Source organism: Aythya ferina (assembly GCF_964211825.1).
Source record: "Aythya ferina genome assembly, chromosome: 33".
NCBI classification, from domain to species: Eukaryota; Metazoa; Chordata; class Aves; order Anseriformes; family Anatidae; genus Aythya; species Aythya ferina.
Window position 1 is genome coordinate 1253519 of NC_140330.1, and position 20956 is coordinate 1274474.

The following is a 20956-nucleotide window of genomic DNA, read 5'->3' on the forward strand; positions in this document are numbered from 1 at the left end:
GTGTGGGGAAACAGTGCACAGCACACATTTATTTGATCATCCCATTTGCATAACTCATTTCAGTCTTGGCACACAGCACCGAAAGGACCATTCTGGGGTCCGTTTTTCGCTTATGCCCACGAACTTCCGAGCCTCTGCTGCATTGCTGAGTTTCACCCCAAATGGTTTGCCACGGGTGTAGGATTTTTCACAAAAACATGGCCACTGTTTTAAGGGGCTGTGGATCTCATCCCAAAGGTGATGCCAGGCCACGAGGGGTGGGTTTGGGATGGGCAGGTGACCAGGAGGTGGTGGAAAGAGACCGGGGGGGTCCTCCACCGCTCCTCCACTCTATTCATGTGTGGTATAAGAGTGTAAGGGAGCCTTCTCGAGATCACAGCCCGCCTCGGTTTTAGCCCAGTAAAACTGAAACCTAACCTTTTGGGGGTTGTTTCTTTAATAAAAACAAGCCCTGATTTTGTAGGTTTTTGACAAGCTAAGGAAAAAATCTGTCGCTTGTATCAAGATGTTTTTCAGCCGGGGAGCATTAGCCCAGCAAAACTGAAACCTAACCTTTGGGGGATTGGTTCTTTAATAAAAACAAACCCTGATTTTGTAGGTTTTTGATAAGCTAAGGAAAAAATCTGCCACTTGTATCATGTTTTTCAGCCTGGGAGCATTCTCCAGACCCTGGGCTGGGGGGTGAGCCTTTACATCCCACCCATCCATCCCCCTTGCTGGATGTTTTGCTGCACCTTGGCTACAAAATACTGATTTACCAAGTGCAAGAACCTAGCTAGCAGTGCTGCTGTTAAAATCAGTTAATTTCGCCTTCAATTTGGTGAGAATTTAGAGATGAAGCTGTGATATGGGAAACAGAAAATGTTTATTCAAAGATTCAAGCAAGCAGAAATTTAAGGGAACGTTATCTTCTGCAAATATTAGTGTGAGAAAACGAAGGCAAAAAATGTGACAGCCAAAAAAACCAAGCTTGTGCTAAGCAGTGAAGCTATTGTTCTTGACTAAACCATGAATAATTAAAAAAGCTCTGTTTTCTTATGCAACCTGAACATATAATATTGATTCAAATCAGTTGAAATCACAGTGCTAAATCCCTTTCATTTTATCTTCCTTCCTAGCATGAGCTCTGGCCTCCGAGGCCGTTTGGTGTGTGGAGCAGAGGAAAGCACTGCCCATTTTAGGGGGCATTAATCCTACACTCTAGCTACTTGCAGGTAGGTAAAAAGGGGCAGGTTTCCTGCAAATCTGAGTGAAAACAGTATTTTTAAAGTGCAGGGGCTGACTGTTTTTTACAAGTTTCTGTGGTTTTAAATACACAACTGGGGACACAACACATGACAGTTCCCTTAAGTCCTCCTCTTCCTCTTCCTCCTCCTGAACTCTAACTCAGTTTTGTGATCTTCCTTTCTTTTATTGTTGTCTCTGGAGTGGGAAGTCCGATCCTACAGCTGCTGTGGCACATTATGAACATTTTCATTTGAGCTCCCCAAAATCATTTCCCTTTCCTCAGCATTTGCTGGAGGCTGAAATAATGCCGCTGAATTTCTTCTGCAAAATTTCTCCCTGTGGTTGTGCTTTGTGGCAGACAGATCTATAGGTTTCTCCCCCAATACTTAACAGCATATAGCCAGGAACAAGTCATAGCTAAGGCTGACCTTTCTATCATTAACAGTCATTTAACATTAAAAACATAAAAATTCCTGGAATCCTTGAGTTACTGCTTCTGTGTTGAATGTTTCAGGCTCAGGTGGCTGTGGCATGTGTGAACTCCGGTGATTTCTGCTCAGACTCAGGAATTAACGATTTACTTTTAAAAGGCAGCAGGAGAATGAGGATGCACAGCCACGGTGAGGTGCTGCTGGGATCAGCAGGCTGTCAAGGCGATGAGTTTCTCCCATCAAAGCTTTCCAAGCCCATGTCTCAGCTCCGTATACTCAACCCATGTAATTACAGGTAGGTTTACTCAGTGTAATTATCACATCCAGTTTGTAAAGGGCCGTATTTACAGATAAAAGCTATAAAAAGTGTGTCTGCAAAGGTATTTATAGCCAAAAGGGTTGCAACAGAGTATGTCAACATCCCCAGTTCCCGATTAATAAAAAAGCTAATAAAAGCTAAAAGAGGACAGGGGGGTGTGACTCCTCATTTTCCAGAAATACAACTCATGATCCAAATTCCCAGTTTCATCACTCTGTCTCCCAAACATTCTTGCTGAATGAGTGTGTCTCACCCTTTTTTTTTCCTGTGTCTCGCCCTTTTTTCCCTGTTGTAAGAGTAGGGATGGTAAAACTCCAAACTTTCTTTTGCAGATCAGAGGAGCATAAAAGGGAAGCACAAGAGCTTCTGAGATAGGGTTCATCTTCCACTTCCAAGGCAGCCTGGGTTTTTATACAGCATAATAACACGGTCCCTTAGCAGCAATTTCCACTTGCTGGTGTAGGCAAATCACCATTGATTGTGGAGCAGAAAGCTGCTTCAGCTCTTGTGTTACTGAGATCCCCCAGAGCAGCCTGCAAACTCATACTGCTTGTCTAAAGAATTAATTTTATGAATTACTATTTTAGACCAAGTACAATGGCAAGCTACTACTGTGCACTCTGACAATACCCAGGAGCAGCCCACCACCAGATCTCATTAAACTTCCTTTTACGTCACTTCTGCTATTTTATAAGTCAAATATATTTTCACCTCAGTAAGGCTTTTGAAGATGGGGGAGGAAAGGAACCGCAGAGTGAAAGCAGCTGTTCAGTTGGTGCACTTTCTTTTTTCTCCAGTTCCCTGATGAGAACCTCATGCCAGTGCTAACTCTGCTCTGTGGGGCCCATACGGCAGAATATTGAGACAGGACATTCAGTATTCCCTCTTGAAGCTCACCTGGTCCCAAAACAAGGGCCAGAAACCATCGTGTTTTCAACCAACTAGATTTCAGGTGAGGTTTTCCACTAGATTTCAGTATATCTGAGCTCCCAAGAAAGTAATATACAATGCAGGAAAAGAAAGAGCATTAAAGACTCATATTCCAAGAAGGTCAGAGTGGAGTAGAACAGTAATATTACTTATTTCTTCTTTATATATATACATATATTAGTATATTAGTAATTATTCTTATTTCTTATTTCCTGGAGGCTGTTATCAGTATTTCTTAGTTAGTGTGTGGTGCCCTGGCGACCTCCAAGGGTTGTGTAAAGAAACTATCCCTACAGTTCTGTGGATCAATCTTATTTTCCTCCTGCCATGCTCTCACAAGCAGACGTGTACAAGCATTTTGCACAGCGTTATGCAGGAATTCAGCACTTACAGCTGAATTCAGCTTTGGGAGTAACATGTGCTTTATATACCCATGCACGTGTGCTGAGCCTGGTGTGAAAGCTTTCCATTAGCACTGAGCAGAAGGCAGTGACCACAGCAGCTGTCAAGTTCTCTAAGGTTTTGGATTTACCATGGATTTTGGTGATAAGGGTCGCTACGGCGGGCTGGATGGCATCCCCAGTCAAAGCAGGGTACGTGTTCAGGAAGGAGGAGATGGCTTGCAGGAGGTCTGCCAGTCTGGCTTCAACAGGGCCTGAAAAAACTTCTCCTAAAATCAAGAAGGGGAAAAATTATGATTTTTTTTTTGCATGCATAAACTCTCATCCTCACTTCTCCCAGGGACAAGTCGCTTCAGTGGTGCAGCACAGGTACCCTGTTCTTCCTAAATACTGAAATTATTTGCAAACCAGAAAATAACAAACCCTGAAGACCAAACATCCTGGTTCCTACTGTGGGACTGTTGCACATCCTTGTGTCTTTACATCTGAAGGGTTTAAGAGAAAAACACAGACCTGAGCTGAGCACTCAGATATTCGGTGAGGGAGAGGGAGCCAGCAAAGCAGAGCCAGCCCAGGCAAGCCCAATTTCCACGTTCAGCTGGCACGGTTTGGGGGCTGTTAGAAGCAAGCTATGAGCACCACCGCAGCTAGGAGCTGGCTGGAGAAGCATCACCGACCTGACTCGTTCGGCGTGCCTGGGGTACAAGTCCTGCAGGAACGGAGCTGTTCTGGGAAGAAGGGAGGACAAAAATGCTGGTGTGCAGGGCAGGGACGCACAGCACTTCTGAAAAATCCCAGTTCTCTCAACGGAGTCATCGCAGACACCCTTTTTTTCAGCCAGTTTAACTCACTTGCAAGTAATTGCAGTGTTGTCGGTAGCACTTGGGTATTTTTTTGCATTGCATTTGAAGGAAACTTGTGCATTTAGATGGCTAAGTGCTGTGAAATTTGATCTGTTGATGCAATTCATTACAGGAGAAGGCATTTGAATAATTAAATATCCATACAGAGAGAAGCCACCCTAAATTATCCGAGGGCCATCTAAATTCATGGTTTTAAATACTGCAGCAAGAACGACGCTGGGTTGCTTTTGCCCACGGTTGGGATGTGTTGAACGTTAAGCTGTAAGCAAATAAATGGATTTTTAAAGGTTTACCTTTTCGGAAGAGCTCCCGTAAGTTCTGAAATCTCCCGTCAATGTCTCTCAGGTGTTTGGCGACGCGAGGCACCTCGCTGGCCATGGGGTCCCCACGGCTGCCCCGGTCTTCAGGGACAGGGCTCTGCACCGAAGCCCAGACAGCAGCCAGAAATTCGGAGTCGTGGCCCGGTGGAAGGATCCTGCTGTGGGGCAACCTGCCCACGGTCTGAGCAGCACCGGCTTCATCCCAGGCTCCTGTCCCATTCATGGCACGGCTGCAATGCTGCACTTCCCAGTCCCCCAGGTGAGCTTTTTTTCTCAGGCTATGTTTTTGGGAGCAGATTCCCAAAGTCCTGCAGGTCCTGAGCACGCCTCTCGCTCATCGAAGAGAAGAGGAGCAGCATTCTGTAAATGCTGCTGGAGACACAAGATGAAAAATGTGGAAAGAGATGGAGGGGGTGAGATGACTTCCCATGCTCTCAGCATTTATTCATTTTCTGATCCAGGAGAGCTGTATCCAGTGGCTTCTAGGTTTCTAGCTTCTTCATCCTGCTAGGTTTTAATTACCAAATTTCATTCTACCCTTTTCAGCAAATAGAAACCCGAGTTTAGGAAACTTTTTCCTAGCAAAACTCGGAAATCAAAACAAGCCCCAAATATCCGTATGCAAAGGCGCCGCGTTTCCATATTGGTCTCTCTTATTTACCATACTTTTATCTGCAAGTAAAAACATTGTCTTGGGCAACCTGTAGAGAACATTTTCCACCTCTTCCATTGCCAGTCTTCAGCTGAAAGATGGATCAGGAAAAAGCCATGACCTCTCCGAGGGAGAAATCTCTTGGCCATTTACTCCAAGTCCCGCAGCATCTCGGTGTGTGCTGATGGAGCCCGAAAAGTCTCCTTGTTCCCTCCTGGGGGCTGCAGAGGGGCTCCGGAGGCTCTGCTGTGTCCTACCCCGTGCCAACCCCTGCAGGGGAGCGGAGCTACGTGCCGTCTGCGTGGGGTGAGTCTGAAACCCCAGGCAGGTGTCAGCCGATGCGGATTTTCCACATTCCTCTCGGGAGTTATGAAATTACTCACTTCCCAGGCTATCTCTGCCATCTGTAGGATCAGGCTGATCCTCCTACCTGGCTCTCATTAACTCTTTGCTTTCTAAAGCCTGGGAAGCATCTCTGAGATTCTGCACATTTCTTCCTAGGTTATGGGTCCAGTGCAGCGTGGCCTTTTGGGGGAAGTATGGTGTGACATGAGAAAAAGGTAAAGCAAGAATTACACAGCCTTAAAGTATAACTTTTGAAGAGAATAAATATTTCTTTTTTTAAGTAAAGCACGAATTACACAGTCTCACTGCAAAGTGTAATATTTGAAAAGAATAAATATATCTTTTTTAAGTAAAGCAAGAATCACACAGTCTCACTGTAAAGTATAACACTTGAAAAGAATAAAGATCTTTTTTTTTTCTCCTTTTTTCACTAAAGGATACTTAGATACAACCATAAGCATTCAAATACCTTTTGTTCTACACCCTATACATATAAACCATGAACATGACACATGAAACCAGAGCTAAATGTCTTACAACGCCATGCAACGCTTCCATGCAGCGAATTGGTTGGAGTGATTTTCATATCTGATGGAACCTGAGAAATAATGGTGGTGGCTGATTGTTCTTTGCAGGATTTTTCTCTCACCCGCGGCCAGCCCTGGGTGCAGTGCTGTGTTCGCTCACTAGGCAGAGGATCTGTGGTCGATGTCCCCTCCTCGTTATCAGATCCCCGGAGCCACTCCTGCCCACGATGTGGCTTGAAGATTTGGTTTTGTTGGCTTCTGACGTACTGCAGAGCCTTCTTAGTTATAAGACAGGAGTGGCTCCCGCTCAGTTTTTGTCTAAAGTACATGCGAAAGCATCATGGCTTCTTTTACTTGGCCAAAAAAAAAAAATTGAAAGAAATTGAAAGAAAAATAAAATAAAATTGAAATTGAAGAATAGGAAGCAAAGCTCTGGTTTCTCTTTATTAGAATGATGATGTTAGTAGCACTTCCCAGTGCCAGCACCTTCACTTTCACAGTTGCTCAGTGGCCCTTTCTTGGCCTGTTTTTTTTTTTTTCTCCTCAACACAATAAACCAAGAAAAGAGTAACTTCTGGTTTTGAACCCAAAATAATAAAAATACCATGCTTTAAAAAAAAGAAAAAAAAAAAAGTAGGGCTGGTAAAAGTCCCCATTTTATATTATTTTATGTAAATTTTGGTGCAGCGCATCCTTTTATTGCCATCAGAGTCCCATGGGGGCGAGAAGCACAACCTGACTGCCAGTTAATAGCCACGGTACTCACATGGGCAGCACTTACAGGTGAAAACATTGCCCTTTGCCTCCCTCTTATTTCTCCATGTTCCTTTTTTGTGATTTATTTCTTTTTTTTTTTTTTTAATACAGCTGTAAGTGTTTGCAGACGTTGCCCCAGGTAAATAGAGTACTGCTTTATTACTGACCATCAGAGCACACCAGACAGAGGAGTTTCACTCGTCCAGCAGGTGTGTGACCCGAAAGGACTCTCAGATTTTATTTGCATCCCTTCGTGCAGTGTCCATGTGCCACAGAGAATACAGGGAGCGTCCTGAAAAGGAAGTACCCTTCTTGTTGTGCAGAACGCAGCGTCCCTCCCATCCATTTGTTTTACAGGACTTCTTCCCTCGCCTACCTGCCAGACTTGCTGGGTAAAGAGAAGGGAGGATTAAGTGAGAAAACGAGTTGAACGAGCCGGCCTTGCACAGCCTCCCTGTCTCTCTTCAATGTGCACATTACTTCCCAGGTCCTTCATGCATCCAGTAAAGCTTTTTTAAATTCTCAGCTCACCCCTCAGGAACAGAATAGAGAACCCAGAAAGCAGCAAACGAACAAATCCCTTCCACTGTGCTGCTACCCTTCAGAGCACTAGGTTATAGACAGGGGAGGGTGGGTGCTGCACAATTCCCTGCAGGCTCCATAAGCAAATTTTTGGTTACCGAGCATGCAGCCAAAGGTGTAAAACTGCCCTCTTAGCTGCTCAGAGAGTCACCTTGATACAAATCTCTTGAAACTGAGAGGATGAAGCAGAGAGCTGCTTGCCAAGGATGCGTGCTCAGGAAAAGCTGTGCAAGGGAGTAGAACACATTTGTCCTAGAACAATTTACCTTTCAGAATACTAACGCAATTTTAGCAGGTGTTTATAACACAGATGTTGGTGCTACTGTTGAGAGGCAGCCAGGCTGGGGGCAGCAACCCAAGTGACCTCCCCAGCCAAGTCAGCCCCTACGAAGACTCCTCATCCTCCCCTTTCCTCTCTTCATCCTTGGCCTCCGTCCTCTTGTCCACCTTGTACTTGAGGCGGCGGAGGGGGTCGGTGATGCTTCTCCTAACCCAGTCATCGAAATCCTCTGCCAAGAGGAAATTCCTGTCCACCAGCTCGGCAGCCTCCTGCCAGTTTCGGAAGCAGGCAGGGCCCAGGCGGCTGATCTCCTCCACGGCATTCCCAGTGATCACCTCCCCGTTTGGCTTCAGCACCACCACCCTGGGCACGTCGGACACGGCGAAGCGCTGCTCCAGCTCCCTGGAAAGGGGAAAAAAAACAAAAAACAAATCAAGACACGTCACGGTCCTCCCACCGCACCCTGAGCTCCTTATTTCATTCATTAGGATGGGTAAGAAAAAGGGAGGCTGCCATACGCGCTGCGGGATTATGTGCAGGTCTTGTATAGTTAAGTGATGTTTGGCTGCTTGCTGAGTATCTGCCTTGGGCAGAAGTGGCCTTTGGAAGCAAGACAGGATAAAAACCACCCTGCTCATTTGTTTAAGTGCTGGTAATTATGCAAAGCAGAGCCATATGGAGATTTCTGCAGGGCCAATAAGAGGGGAAGGGATCCAGGTCTTCGGGATAACTGCTGTGACTCGTTTTACACGAGCAGCACACGAGTAACGATAGCAGCAAGAACCCTGAAACTGTGACGTGCTCCCATCTGAAAAGGAACTGGAAATAATCCCGAGGATTAACCACAGCGCGCCCCGTGGCTAACGAGGTTACGGCGAATCCCTGCACATCTCCCACCCGTCCCACCGCACAGGTCAGTGACCGCTGCCGTTTTACGTGCCCTTCCCCGGGGGATGCTTCACAGCCGGAGCTCCTGGGACGTAGAGGCACGACCCTACGCCGTGACCCTACCTCTTGAACTCGTCCTCGAAGGGCAGGGACAGCCACCTCCTGGGCATGGTCCTGAGGAAGGCGTCCTGCTGCTGGGCGGTGGCATCCCGGGAGACGTAGACGAGGCCGAGCTGCGAAGCCCGCTCCACGTAGAACTCATCCGTCAGCCTCACGAAGAAATCCTTCAGCACCGGGGCGAACCGGCGGCACCGCGGGCACCCGGCCGCCCCGAAATACAGCAGCAGCACCTTATTCTCCAAGGCCTTCCCCAGCTCCCGCTCGGTCTCCACCTCGTCCCGCTCCCAGTTGTTCACCACCAGCACCTTCCCGGCGAACAGGGAGGCCATGGGTGGCCTCGGCGGACCTCCGAGACCGATTTACCGACCGGTGAGTGCGGGCTGGGAGGATGCAAGGTGTGCGTGTGTGTCCCCCCCCCTCCATGCTCCCAGCTATTAATAGGGGCGGATTGTGCCCAGCCTCCCGTGATCCGCTTACACCGGGAGGCCGGCGCTTGGAGGCACTTCAGCATCCCGCTGCGGAGGCCGGTCCCGGTGGGGAGCCCTCTACCCTGTCAGAGCTTGCACAGCGCAAAAAAAACACCAGACACAAGGAAGACAAAGCCATTTTTATTCAAATTCACCCCAAAACGGCCTCCCCCCCCCACACAACCTCCCGGCGGCACCATCACGGAGCCTCCACTCCGCGGCGCTCCGGAGGCCGAGCCTCCACCGCCCCTCCCCTCCTCGCCTCGACCAATGGCATCGCGAGCTGGGGGGGAGGCCCCGCCCCCCTCAGGGAGACCCCGCCCCCTTTGGAGGCACCCCCCGGACTCCGCCGGCTCGGCGGAGGCCGGGCTCGCTGCGGGGCAGCGGGGGGCAGAGGCTCAGCCTCCCTCCGCCTCCCTCCCTCTCTCCCTTCCCGGCCTCCCGACAGCCCCGTCCCGTTATTTTTTCCCGTCCTCCCCCCCCCCAATAAGCAGCATGCAGCCGGTGGGGGTCTGCACGGCCTCCCTGGGCTCCCTGGGGCTGATGAGGTTCTTCGGGGTGCCCTGGTCGTGGAGCCTCGCCGCCACGCTGGGCATCTGCCTGGGCAGCGGAGGATGGAGGCTGCTGCGCGTCCTCTGCAAGACGGCGCTGAGGGACCTCTTGTAAGTGCCTCCCGCTGCCCCGCAGCCCGCGGGGCGCAGCCCGCAACGCGGGGCGAGCGTTGGGTGCCAGCCTCCGTTGGTGCCGCTGAGCCTCCGCTCCGCCGGCGCTGAGCGGAGGCAGCGTCCTCGGCCCCCTTTCTCAGCCCTCAAGGAGGAAGAAGAGCCGGGATCGGAGAGGCACGGCCTCAAACGGAGCGAGCGAGGGCTGGGGAATTGTCCTTAGGTGCCCCGGAGGAGCGCGGTTTGGCCCCACGAGCGGTGGCGGGGCGATGGAGGCCGTCCTCTGTCGCTGGCGGGGTGATGGAGGATGAAAATGAGGGGTGTGAAGTGGTCTCGGGGGGGCTTGGAGGTGCGGGGAGCCTGCTGCTGGCTCGTGGAGGTCTGCGGTCTCCGGGCCTCCGCGAGGCTGTTGCCTCCATCGCCGGAGGATTTAGGGCTGCTGCCGCTGCCAGGGCTGCCTGGCTTCGCCGCGGCTGGCAGCGCGCTTTGAAGAGCTGTTTCCTCCCCATCGCCTGGCCGAGCTGGAGAATAAAACCGGGCGAAAGAAAGCCCCTGAAGTATCTGGGAAGCGCAGCAAACCCGTGAAAAGGCTCCTCTGTTCTGCCCTTGGCACGGCTCGGCGGCGGGTCACCGCGAAAGCCCCGCGGGCACTGCCAGCAACTTGCTGCCAAAGGGATCCCTTCCCCCTCCGCCAGGGTTTTGCTGCCCCCGCTGCTGCTCCCGGCACAGCCCTGAGATCTGCGGGGGCTTCTGAGGGCTGATATTAAACGACCTTTCCATTTTTGAGGATCCTTCCAACTTTTTATCGCCGCTGTGAGACCCATTATGTGCTCCCGCTGTCCTCCTTCGGACAGTGCTGGTGAATTTATTTCTGTGCCTGGCTTGTAACCGATAGCCGAAGGGAGGGAGCCGCCAAGTCCCCAAAGATGCCACCAAATCCCCAAAGATAGCATCCTCTGAGGGCATCGGAACGGCGTCCATGGAGCGGCTGGAGCTCACACAGCAGCTTTGCCATCAGGCCAGAAGTGTGTCAAGGTTGAACTGGCAGCCACAGAGACTCGGAATAATTATGTAAATTACAGGAAGCCCCGTTAGATCAGCCTGCTTTGTGCACGGTCACTCTTCATACCCACAGAGGCAGCATTTTTTTTCTTTATAAGGCCTCTCCAGGCTGGGTTGTTTTGATTTTAATTTAAATCTGTGCTTTCTCTCTGGTAGTTTTTAGGCAGCCTGGGTTCCCACCAGCCTGAACAGCATCAGAGGCTGACTCATGGGAGACGTGTGTGCGAGCAGCATGCTGGCAGCTCTGCCTCCTCCTAGAAGCAGCATGCCCGCGTGTCTTGGGGCTAAAAAGGGAGCTTTTGGCTTCATTTGCTTGAAGCTGAGCTCACACGTTGCTGTTGAATGATCAGGTTGTCTTCATCATTTAATTACCTTCAGATCCCGAGGGGTACAACTGTACAAAACAGCACTAAAATGCTGCAGAGTGTGCCAGCAGGAAGGATGCTTCCTTTGTAAAACATCACCTTTTTGGGTGAAAGCAGTGGTTGCAAGGTCCTTTTTTTTTTTTTTTTTTTTTTTTTTTTTAATTATCACAGAAGAGATCCTTAAAAGAAGGGCTTGTAATTTAGCCCCTCTGCTATTTTCCACAGGCTTGTTGGAATTGGTATCAGCGTGTGGATTTTCCCTGATTTGTGGCATGGGAAGTTAGTTACCAAAATGCTAAAATAGGCACATAATACTAAAATAATCATCTTTCTCTGTAGAGCAGCAGCCATTCAATGTCCCAGTTTCAGCATTTAGGGTTAAGCTGTCCAAGGGCAGCCGAATTCAAGTGGGACCCCCACATGGGGTACATGCATCCTGTCCTTTTCCCCTATAACATGGAAATCTGAGCAGAATATTGATCTGAAAGTGTCAGCCTTTTAAAAAAATCGTTTAATTTCAATATCAACTGAAGAATTTTACCAAATTACACAGCAGACAGCCAAAAGCCATCGCCAAACTTGGTGGGGGTCCAGCTAACACAAAGTGGCCCTGCAGAGGGAAGGACCCCAGCATGGATGTGTGAATCTCAGGTGTGGGTATCAGACTGCCTGAGGATGTTGTAATTCCTGCTATGCCTTTTCTTTATTTGCAGCGGCCTCTCGGTGCTGTTACGAGTCAAATACAAGCTGCGAAGGCATCAAAGGGCCAAAAGCACCATTCCGAAGATGTTCCAGGACGTCGTCCGCAGGCACCCCGACAAAGTGGCCCTGATTTACGAGGCCACCGGTGAAAAGTGGACCTTCAGGGGGCTGGACGAGTACTCCAACGCCGTGGCCAACTACTTCTACCAGCAGGGCTTCCGCCTGGGGGACGTCATCGCCATCTTCATGGAGAGCCGCCCCGAGTTCGTGGGCCTCTGGCTGGGCATGGCAAAGGTTGGCATCGAGGCGGCCCTCATCAACTTCAACTTGCGCTTGGATTCCCTGGTTTACTGCGTGACGACCTCGGGTGCGAAAGCCGTGATCTTCGGAGGAGAGCTGTCTTCAGGTGGGCCTCGGGGTGCTGGTGGACGGTGAGCGGCTCGCAAGCTGTTTGCTCGGGCCTGAGAAAGTTGATAGATCTTGGGAAAGATGATAAATCATCTTGGGAAAGGTGATAAACCTAATGGTGTTAAAAAGCAGAAGCATTCTGTTAGTACCCAAGGCTAAAAGAGGAACAAAGCTGCAGGACAGGCTTGTCAGATGCAGCTTTTAAGTGCATCCTCGTTTCCCCAGTGAACTCTGTTCCAGTGGTCATTGTTAGACCCGATGATTTATTTTCCTGGCTCATCTGTGTGAAATCATGGTGAGCATGTGGAGGGGCAATTTTGCACCTTTTTTTTTTTTTTACTTCCTTGATGCAGGTGGTATCTGGATAGGTATGATGTAAATATTGGAAAGGGGTCCCTGGCTCTTCAGGTCCTTCCATGGCAGTGATGTTTTGGGGCAAAATAGGATGTTACGCAGATTATTTTTGCCACTGCCTCGAGGGCTGTGCTTGTTGCGAAAGAGCCTTGCTTTGTGTTGCAGCAATATCCGAGGTGAATGGGATGCTGGGGAAGAACATGGCAAAATTCTGCTCGGGTGACTACAACCCAGAGGTTGTTCCAGCGGAGACCCGACATCTCGATCCTCTTCTGAGCACTGCATCCAGATCGCCCCCAGCTCAGATCCCAGTCAAAGGTTTAGATGGTAATTGCATGAGTGATTTTTGTTTCTCAGCGTGACGCGTGTAAGAGCTGGGTTAGGTGAGAGCAAAGCAAGAAAATGAAGCAAGTAAAGACAGAGGGATTAAATCAACCCACTTTGGGGTCAGAAATAGAAGAAGGGGGGGAAAAAAAGAGAACAAAAACTAAGATCTGGGTCCAGGGTATTCTCATTTCCCAAGACTTCCAAACTTCACCTGCTGAATGTGTTTAATACCTGAAAGAAGGGGATGGATGCATTCCCCAGAACAACTTCTGTTACAGGAGAATTGCCACTGGTATGTGTATGGGGTGAAGAAACCCGTGTGCCAAGGCTCACTACTGCTTTGCTAGCTCTACAAATTTATCTTCTTCATCTGTAGCACAGGACAGCCCGCGTTACCTTCCCCCACAGCTGCCTTGCATGCAATGGAAATCTTTTCTAGTGATATGCCTGTGCGGAGGATGCGTGTCGGTGGTTTTGTGATTCAGGAAAGGGAAAGGAAGAGGCCAGCTGGCCTCCAGTCTGTATTTAAAGAGAGCGAAGCACATCCGAGATCGATGAGGATGAGACTCCCTTTTGGGACTTCATGTTCTGTGGGAGGAACGGTGCTGCGAAGAGGCCTGAGGCATTTCTCCCTTTAGATTTATTTGTCATCAGAGTCTCAGATCTCCTGCCTGCTGTCAGATGCAGGGTAAGACCTTTCCTGTGGGTTGGTTTGGAATTAGTGTCTGGCCTGGAGCACTAATTGAGTTCCAGGGCAATTTGCTGCCTGTTTACCTCGGTGGGTGACATTCAGACCCTCTGCTCGGGTGCAGTGGGACTTCAGAGTCCGCCTCCGGTGCTGTCTTCGTTTCAAAGCCTTTCTCCATCTGCTAGGAACAAACCCTAAAACACCTTTTCCCGAGGGGTTTTCTCAGGCAGCTGAGAGCAGCCTGCCTGACACCTCTCTCCATTCTTCCAGACCGGCTCTTTTACATCTACACTTCGGGCACCACGGGGATGCCCAAGGCTGCCATCGTGGTGCACAGCAGGTGAGGACCTGGGGAGGCCCTTCCCTCTCGCCGTGCTTTTCCCGTAGAAAACCCCAAATCTTTACCCGTCTCGTGTCCTTAGCCTGTGCCGTGTTCTTCCAGGTATTATCGCATCGCTGCCTTCGGTTACTACGCCTACAAAATGCACCCGGAGGACATCGTCTACAACTGCCTCCCGCTCTACCACTCTGCAGGTAAGCCTCCTCCTGCTCCTCCTCTGTGGCAGGGGGGTTGTGTTGGTCCCCCCGTGCCTGCTCTGGAATCACAGAATCACAGAATTGTAGGGGTTGGAAGGGACCCCCAGAGACCATCGGGTCCAACCCCCGTGCCAAAGCAGGTTCCCTAGAGCAGGCTGCCCAAGTAGGCGTCCAGATGAGCCTTGAATATCTCCAGAGGAGACTCCACAACCTCCCTGGGCAGCCTGTCCCAGTGCTCCATCACCCTCACGGTGAAGAAGTTCCTTCGCCTGTTCGTGCGGAACTTCCTGGGCTCCATTTTGTGGCCATTGCCCCTAGTCCTGTCCCCACCGACCACTGAAAAGAGGTTGGCCAAATCCCTCTGTCTCCCACACTTGAGATATTTGTAAACATTGATAAGATCCCCTCTCAGTCTTCTCTTCTCCAGGCTGAACAGCCCCAGGTCTCTCAGCCTCTCCTCACAGGGAAGATGCTCCAGGCCCCGTATCATCTTTGTGGCCCTCTGCTGGACCCTTTCCAGGAGATCCCTGTCTTTTTTGTACCGGGAGATCCTTCTTAGATCCTCCCAACGACCCAGAACAGCCGAAGCTGACTCCGGGACCCTCGTTTTTCAGGTAACATCATGGGAGTCGGCCAGTGCCTCATCCACGGCCTGACAGTGGTGATCAGGAAGAAGTTCTCAGCCAGTCGCTTCTGGGATGACTGCACCAAGTACAGATGCACGGTGAGGGCTCCGCTGGCGCCTTGCTGAGCAGTTGCTGTCTTCGGTGCTCGGCTTGAGAGTCCCTGGTTCTTGCAGTTCGCTGCTTCTTTATTGATTTCCAGATAGTTTCCCATTTTTGGCCTGTCCTCCATTCCTGGCGTTTCACACCTCAGTCCCTGCCTGCCCAGCTCTGTGCTCCTGCCCCTCCGCTCAGCAGCAGCTTTCCCCCAGTTCTCAGCGTCCTCCCTTTGCTTGTCCTCCCTTGTCAGATGTCGAGGCTCCTGTGCCGTTCTCTGTGGGTGGGGAGGCTTTAAGTTAGGCAGGAAAGAGGAATTGAGAATGGGATGGGGAGGCCACAAAGAGGGGGATGGGGTGGACACCCCCTTGTCTTGGAGGCTGCTGCTCCAGTGGTGAAGGATTCCTCCTGGCTTTGCTCATGCAAGTTTGCATTTGTGAAGCTTGGGTCTCCAGCACGGGGAAATCAAACAGGAGAAAAAAAAAAAAAAAAAAAAAAAGATTAAAAAGGAGCTCTTGAGCAGTGTGGGAATAAATAAAGGGTCTGGACAAAGGTAGGAGGAAGGAGAGGTGAAGTCCCTTTGGGAAGAGAAATAAATTTTAAATTGCTAAATCTGGACTGAGAGACTTTTTGAAGTCTTTCATCCATCCTCACCTGTTTCCCCTGTAAAGTTCTCGAGACAGACTCCTAAAACACAAAGGGATTTGTTTGCCTCCGTTGCTGTTGGGGGAAAGCTGTCCCTGAACTTAACCACACTAGGAACGCCTCCAGAGGAATTCTCTTGACAATCCGTTGCCAATAAATACCTGCTTGTGTTTGTGTCAACATCACCCGCTAATTTAAGCAGCTTTTTCTCCTTCCTGGTGTTTATCTTGCCTGTCCCCCACAGGGAGTATTTATAGATGGTAATTGGATCCCCGCTCAGGCTTCGTTTGTGGCTGACCACTCGTTCCCCACATCTTCCTAGGGTGCACCTATTAAAGCATGAGGGGTTTTAGTTAAGGGCTATCTTAATTCACACCTTCTCCACTATTTTGTGCTGTTAATGTGCAGCTTCCAGAGGGCAGTAACTGATTTACTTTTGTATATTTTATCATGGAAGAGAAGAAAAAAACAAACTTAAACTTGCAAACACTGATTTTTATTAAAATGCCTGCCTTGTCTAGCTCCACGAGGTGCACTGGTGCGGGTGGCCTTGTGGTTGGCTTTTTCCAGGGCGTTGTAAGGGTCACCTGAAGCCTAAGCTGTGTTTTTGTGTTTGCTGCTTCAGATTATTCAGTATATCGGGGAAATCTGCAGGTATCTCCTGAATCAGCCGGTCCGGGAGTCAGAAACCCAGCACTGCGTGCGGCTGGCAGTGGGCAATGGTTTGAGACCCACCATATGGGAGGACTTCACCAAGCGCTTCCGCATCAAGCAGATCGGCGAGTTCTACGGAGCCACGGAGTGCAACTGCAGCATCGCAAACCTGGACGGAAAGGTGAGGGCGATTTTGAGGTGGTTTTGCCTGTTTCCTCTTCAGTGGAGGTTAAAGAAAGATTCCCAGAAAGCGGCAGTTCCAAAACCGAGAGGTTTTCCTCAGCCTTTTGTTTTTCCCCGTTTTTTGGAAGGTCGGCGCCTGTGGCTTCAACAGCCGGATTTTGCCCAATGTTTATCCCATTCGTTTGGTGAAGGTGAACGAGGACACGATGGAGCTGATCCGTGATTCCAGGGGGCTGTGCATCCCCTGTCGCCCAGGTGAGTGTTAACCTGAACAAATCAGTCGCTCTTTGTTCTAAAAAAAGGATAAACAATAATCTCTGATAGGTTTAAGGGGCTTCTGGTGTCATATATGGGTTCGCTTCTGGATGTTTCCCCCAGAGATGGGTCAGTTTGGTTACTGAACATCTTTGAGACAAAGCAGGCACTCACTGGCACGCACAGAGCTTAACAACTTGTGGAATACATCACAAGCTGGTGTCATCTTGTGCTGTTTGATCCTGTTGTCTGCAGGAGAGCCAGGCTTGCTCGTGGGGCAGATAAATCAACAGGATCCCCTGCGCCGGTTCGACGGCTACGTCAACGAGAGTGCCACCCACAAGAAGATTGCTTACAACGTGCTGCAGAAGGGGGACCAGGCATACCTTACAGGTACCCTCAGTGGGAGCATGGGATTCACTGCTACTGACTGCAAACGTTCCTCAGCGTTGTGCCAAGACGGTCCAAAGAGACCTAAACCTGAGGCTCTCTTCTGAGAGGAACAGATGTGTTAGTGTTCTGAAGCTCCCAGCCTTTGAGCTGCTCTGGGTTTAAGGAGAGATGTCTGCACTTCGAGGAGGGAGAGATTTTTCCCTGCCTTTTTTCTACGTCTGCAGCTTCCTTCTCTCCTGTATTTTGGAGGTGCAGAGCATGGTGGTGGAAAGGCACCGACCTGGTTCTGTGCTTCTGTGGGAAGAAGGCGATGCAACGTCTGACCCAGAGATGAGAGGGCAACAAGGCAGGCTCGAGTGCTGCTGAACTGCATCGTGACATGGCTCGGTGTGTCTTCTCTCCCTCCTAGGAGATGTGCTGGTGATGGATGAGCTCGGCTACATGTACTTCAAAGATCGCAGCGGTGACACCTTCCGCTGGCGAGGAGAGAACGTCTCCACCACAGAAGTGGAAGGGATGTTGAGTCACATCCTCAACCAGACAGACGTCGCAGTGTATGGAGTGGAAGTGCCAGGTAAAATCTCAAGCCACAACTCTGAAGCCTTTGGGAGAAAAGGCAAACATACCAGATCTGTGTCACACTGCAGAACAGGAAGAAATGGGTCACTTTTATTGAAACCGGGCACCTGAAAATGAGAAGATGTGATGGAGGCTGACAGTGGAGTTTGACAGAGTTGCATTTATTCTGAGCAGTAGAAATAAGCTGAGCTGCAGGGGTAGAATCTTTATTTCTTGGAAAGGGAAGGTTATTTTGATGCGAACTTTGCAGAAGCAAAGTGTGAAAAGACCATTCTCTGTATGTGGAGGCTTTAAGTTACGCAGGAAAGAGGAATTGAGAATGGGGTGGGGAGGGCACAAAGAGGGGGATGGGGTGGACACCCCTTGGAGGCTGCTGCTCTGGCGGTGAAGGATTCCTGGCTGTGCTCATGCAAGTTTGCATTTGTGAAGCTTGGGTCTCCAGCACAGGGAAATCAAACAGAGGAAAAAATAAAGGATTAAAAAGGAACTGTTGAGCAGTGTGGGAATAAATAAAGGGTCTGGACAAAGGTAGGAGGAGGGAGAGGTGAAGTCTCTTTGGGAGGAGAAATTTGTTCTGGACAAGCATTGGCCAGAAGGGTGCCCACTGTGGCAGTGTGGTCCCCTGAATTTTTATCACAGCATATGTGAGAGAAATATGATGAAAAAGATGAAAATGCTTTGTCAGTGGACTTGGTATTAAATTGGGTTTTCCTCAGTGTGTTGCATGGAAAGAGGCAAGGGGGAAATACCTGTCCTTGAGTCTGTTAAGTTTCATGCTTAACTTCTGCTGCTTCTTCGTGTCCTGGTGTCTGTACCCGAGCTGTGCTCTCTTATTTCAGGGGTGGAGGGAAAAGCTGGAATGGCAGCAATCGCAGACCCTAAAACCAAGGTGAACCCCAACGTTCTGTACCAGGAGCTACAGAAGGTGCTGCCTCCCTACGCCCGGCCCATCTTTCTGCGTCTCTTACCCCAGGTCGACACCACAGGTATGGGGGATTCGCATGCCTGCTGCTCTCTGGGTTCAGATTTCAGAAGGAACTGGGTGTTGCCACCTCGGGGTGATGTGAAAGCTGAGAAAGCTGCCCTTAGTGCTGTAACTGGAGTCAGTTGGCTGCTGTCCCTCTTCTTCAGAGGTTGCGTAATAAAGTCCCCTCTTGTAGTACGCCAGGCACATAAATACCATTAATAAAAACTGCTTTTGAGCATTAAACAAGAAACGAGCTAGTTCCAGGCCAAGAAAGCTGGAGCATTTTGCCCAGCAGTGAGGTTCTTGGGAATGTCTGTGAAGGAGCCTTGCATGTGTGCAGCGCCACAGAAGAAATGTGCACAGAAGCTCTTGACCCCTCTAAACTCCTCTGTGCACCCTCTGCTCCCATTCCTGGGCTGTCACCTGGCTTTAATCTGCTCACCCCATGCCCACACGCTCTTAACCTTCCTCACAGTATGACCAACAGCTGTTAACACAAGTAATGATTTGGCTGCCTTTGATGTTTTCAATTTCCTGGAAATCCAGACAGCCCTTCTGCCACCTTATGCGTACGGAGAAGCAAAGATTGCACAAGCTTTCTGTAAGAGCTGGGTAACGATCAGTATAGTTGCTTCAGATAGCTAATTCTTGAGCGAAACTGAACTAAAAATGAAATGCCATCTGTGATGTTTCTCCCTCACTGATGCTTGCCCAGCCTTTTGGATACAACGTGTTTTGAGTATTTTTTTTTCCCTCCTTTGAAGGTACTTTTAAAATTCAGAAAACCCGCTTGCAGAGGGAAGGATTTGACCCCCACCAAACATCAGACCGGTTGTATTTTCTGGATCTAAAGCTGGGGAAATACGTTCCTTTGGATGAATGCCTTTATGAAAGGATTTGTTCTGGAAAAGCCGCTTTATGATCTAGTCTGGATCTCAAGCCTTTCAGAGGAAACTGTGACTAATTGGAGGGATGATGCCTGTGGGAAGCGGCAGATTCCTGCTTAATATGCAATGTGAGATCCTCCTACAGTGAATCACCACCGGGGAAACATCTCGTGGGGTGTTGCCCTCGCCTAAAGCACATTAACCTGTGACCTGCGCCTTTAGAGAGCACTGACACCCAATTAATCTGCTGTTACACACCTAGAGAGAGTATTTTTGTAACCACTAACCACTTAGGTGGAAGAAGTTTTATGGTTTATATTTATTTGTATCCTGAGGATAAGCGGAGATGCTCCTGCCCCGCGTGGGTTTCTTTTTGCTTCATCTCCGAACTTGACTTACCAAGTTAACTTTTAACAGTGCGGGTCGGGCAGTCTTTAATTGTGTTAGGTGATGTTTTACGTTAACTACACCTGGAAATCTCACATTCACGTGTGCCAAGCCCTTAGGGCCGGGGAGTTAAGGACATTAGTGCTTAGAGGCTAGCCTCTGGACTCAGAGCAGGGTGGGATGAGCACCGGGACCGGGGGTCGTGATGGGCTGGGGGGAGAGGAGGGAGCCTGGCGGTGCTGTACCGTGCTAACGTGAACTCTAAGGAAATGTTAACGGCAACGCTGCTGTGCGTGTTCCTTGGGGAGGGCAGGGGGGCCCGGCGAGCCCTGAGCCCAGCGGGATGGTGGCAGGGAAAGGGGGATGAGACAGGGATCAAGGGAAAGCACGTTGATTTTGCAGGTTTTAGCTGCAAATACACAGGATGTATGTTGTGTATCAGTCCTGTCCTTGTGGTTGAGGCAGGGAGTATGAGCCGGGGACGACCCTAAAAGATAAGGGAAGAAATGACTTCATACACACAGGTAATAGAAACAGCAAGAACTGACTTGGACTGCTGAAGTCTGTAAAAAAGAAAGGAAGGGTCAAAAGTTTAGCAGTGAGGAAGACTTCTGGCCTTCATCAGAAGACCACCAGAGTACGCTGGACGACCACCCGAGGACCCTAGAGCGCATGTGAATATGGGTGGGAACCTATGTAAATGATTCTTTGGAGACCTGATGAATATGCAAGAGACTTATGGGGTTGAGGGGGTGAGATGAATATGTATATATCCCACTAATATAAGCAACGTGGCAGTAACCCTTGGTGTGGGTGTTAGGTGGCGCGATCCCCCACACACCCGGTGCCGTAATGAAGAATACCTGCTTAATATCTTTGGTTATTGAGTTTTCACTGTGTCAGGAAGGAGGAGAGCGGCTCAAAAGCTGTGCAGAGGAAAAAGATCTGGGGAGCCAGCAGTGTGCCCGGGTGGCCCAGAAGGCCAACAGCATCCTGGCTTGTGTCAGGAATAGTGTGGCCACCAGAAGCAGGGGGGGTGATGTCCCCCTGTACTCAGCTCTGGTGAGGCCGCAC

General features: G+C 49.8%; 2 protein-coding genes across 2 annotated transcripts; one reads left to right on the top strand and one right to left on the bottom strand.

Moving 5' to 3' along the window:
* Positions 1-7593: 7593 nt before the first annotated feature.
* On the bottom strand, positions 7594-8983 carry NXNL1 (nucleoredoxin like 1). Its single transcript, XM_084501794.1, has 2 exons — positions 8645-8983; positions 7594-8035 (listed from the first exon to the last, which is right to left on the bottom strand). The coding sequence occupies exons 1-2, from the start codon at positions 8968-8970 to the stop codon at positions 7738-7740; spliced, it is 624 nt and encodes a 207-aa protein (XP_084357920.1). The 5' UTR covers positions 8971-8983; the 3' UTR covers positions 7594-7737.
* A 458-nt stretch (positions 8984-9441) lies between these two features.
* SLC27A1 (solute carrier family 27 member 1) lies at positions 9442-20164 on the top strand. The gene is made up of 12 exons (XM_084501701.1): positions 9442-9770; positions 11911-12305; positions 12827-12988; positions 13947-14016; positions 14119-14210; positions 14828-14937; positions 16203-16412; positions 16543-16669; positions 16925-17062; positions 17472-17636; positions 18481-18627; positions 19373-20164. The coding sequence occupies exons 1-12, from the start codon at positions 9604-9606 to the stop codon at positions 19528-19530; spliced, it is 1941 nt and encodes a 646-aa protein (XP_084357827.1). The 5' UTR covers positions 9442-9603; the 3' UTR covers positions 19531-20164.
* The last annotated feature ends 792 nt before the right edge of the window (positions 20165-20956 follow it).

Coding starts and splice junctions, on each gene's coding strand:
- NXNL1 (XM_084501794.1), bottom strand. CDS start 8,970: ATGGCCTCCCTGTTCGCCGGGAAGGTGCTGGTGGTGAACAACTGGGAG. Junction 8,036..8,644: donor TTCGAGGACGAGTTCAAGAG/GTAGGGTCACGG, acceptor TCCCCTTTCCAG/GGAGCTGGAGCAGCGCTTCG.
- SLC27A1 (XM_084501701.1), top strand. CDS start 9,604: ATGCAGCCGGTGGGGGTCTGCACGGCCTCCCTGGGCTCCCTGGGGCTG. Junction 17,063..17,471: donor GGACCAGGCATACCTTACAG/GTACCCTCAGTG, acceptor TCTCCCTCCTAG/GAGATGTGCTGGTGATGGAT. Junction 18,628..19,372: donor ACCCCAGGTCGACACCACAG/GTATGGGGGATT, acceptor CCTCCTTTGAAG/GTACTTTTAAAATTCAGAAA.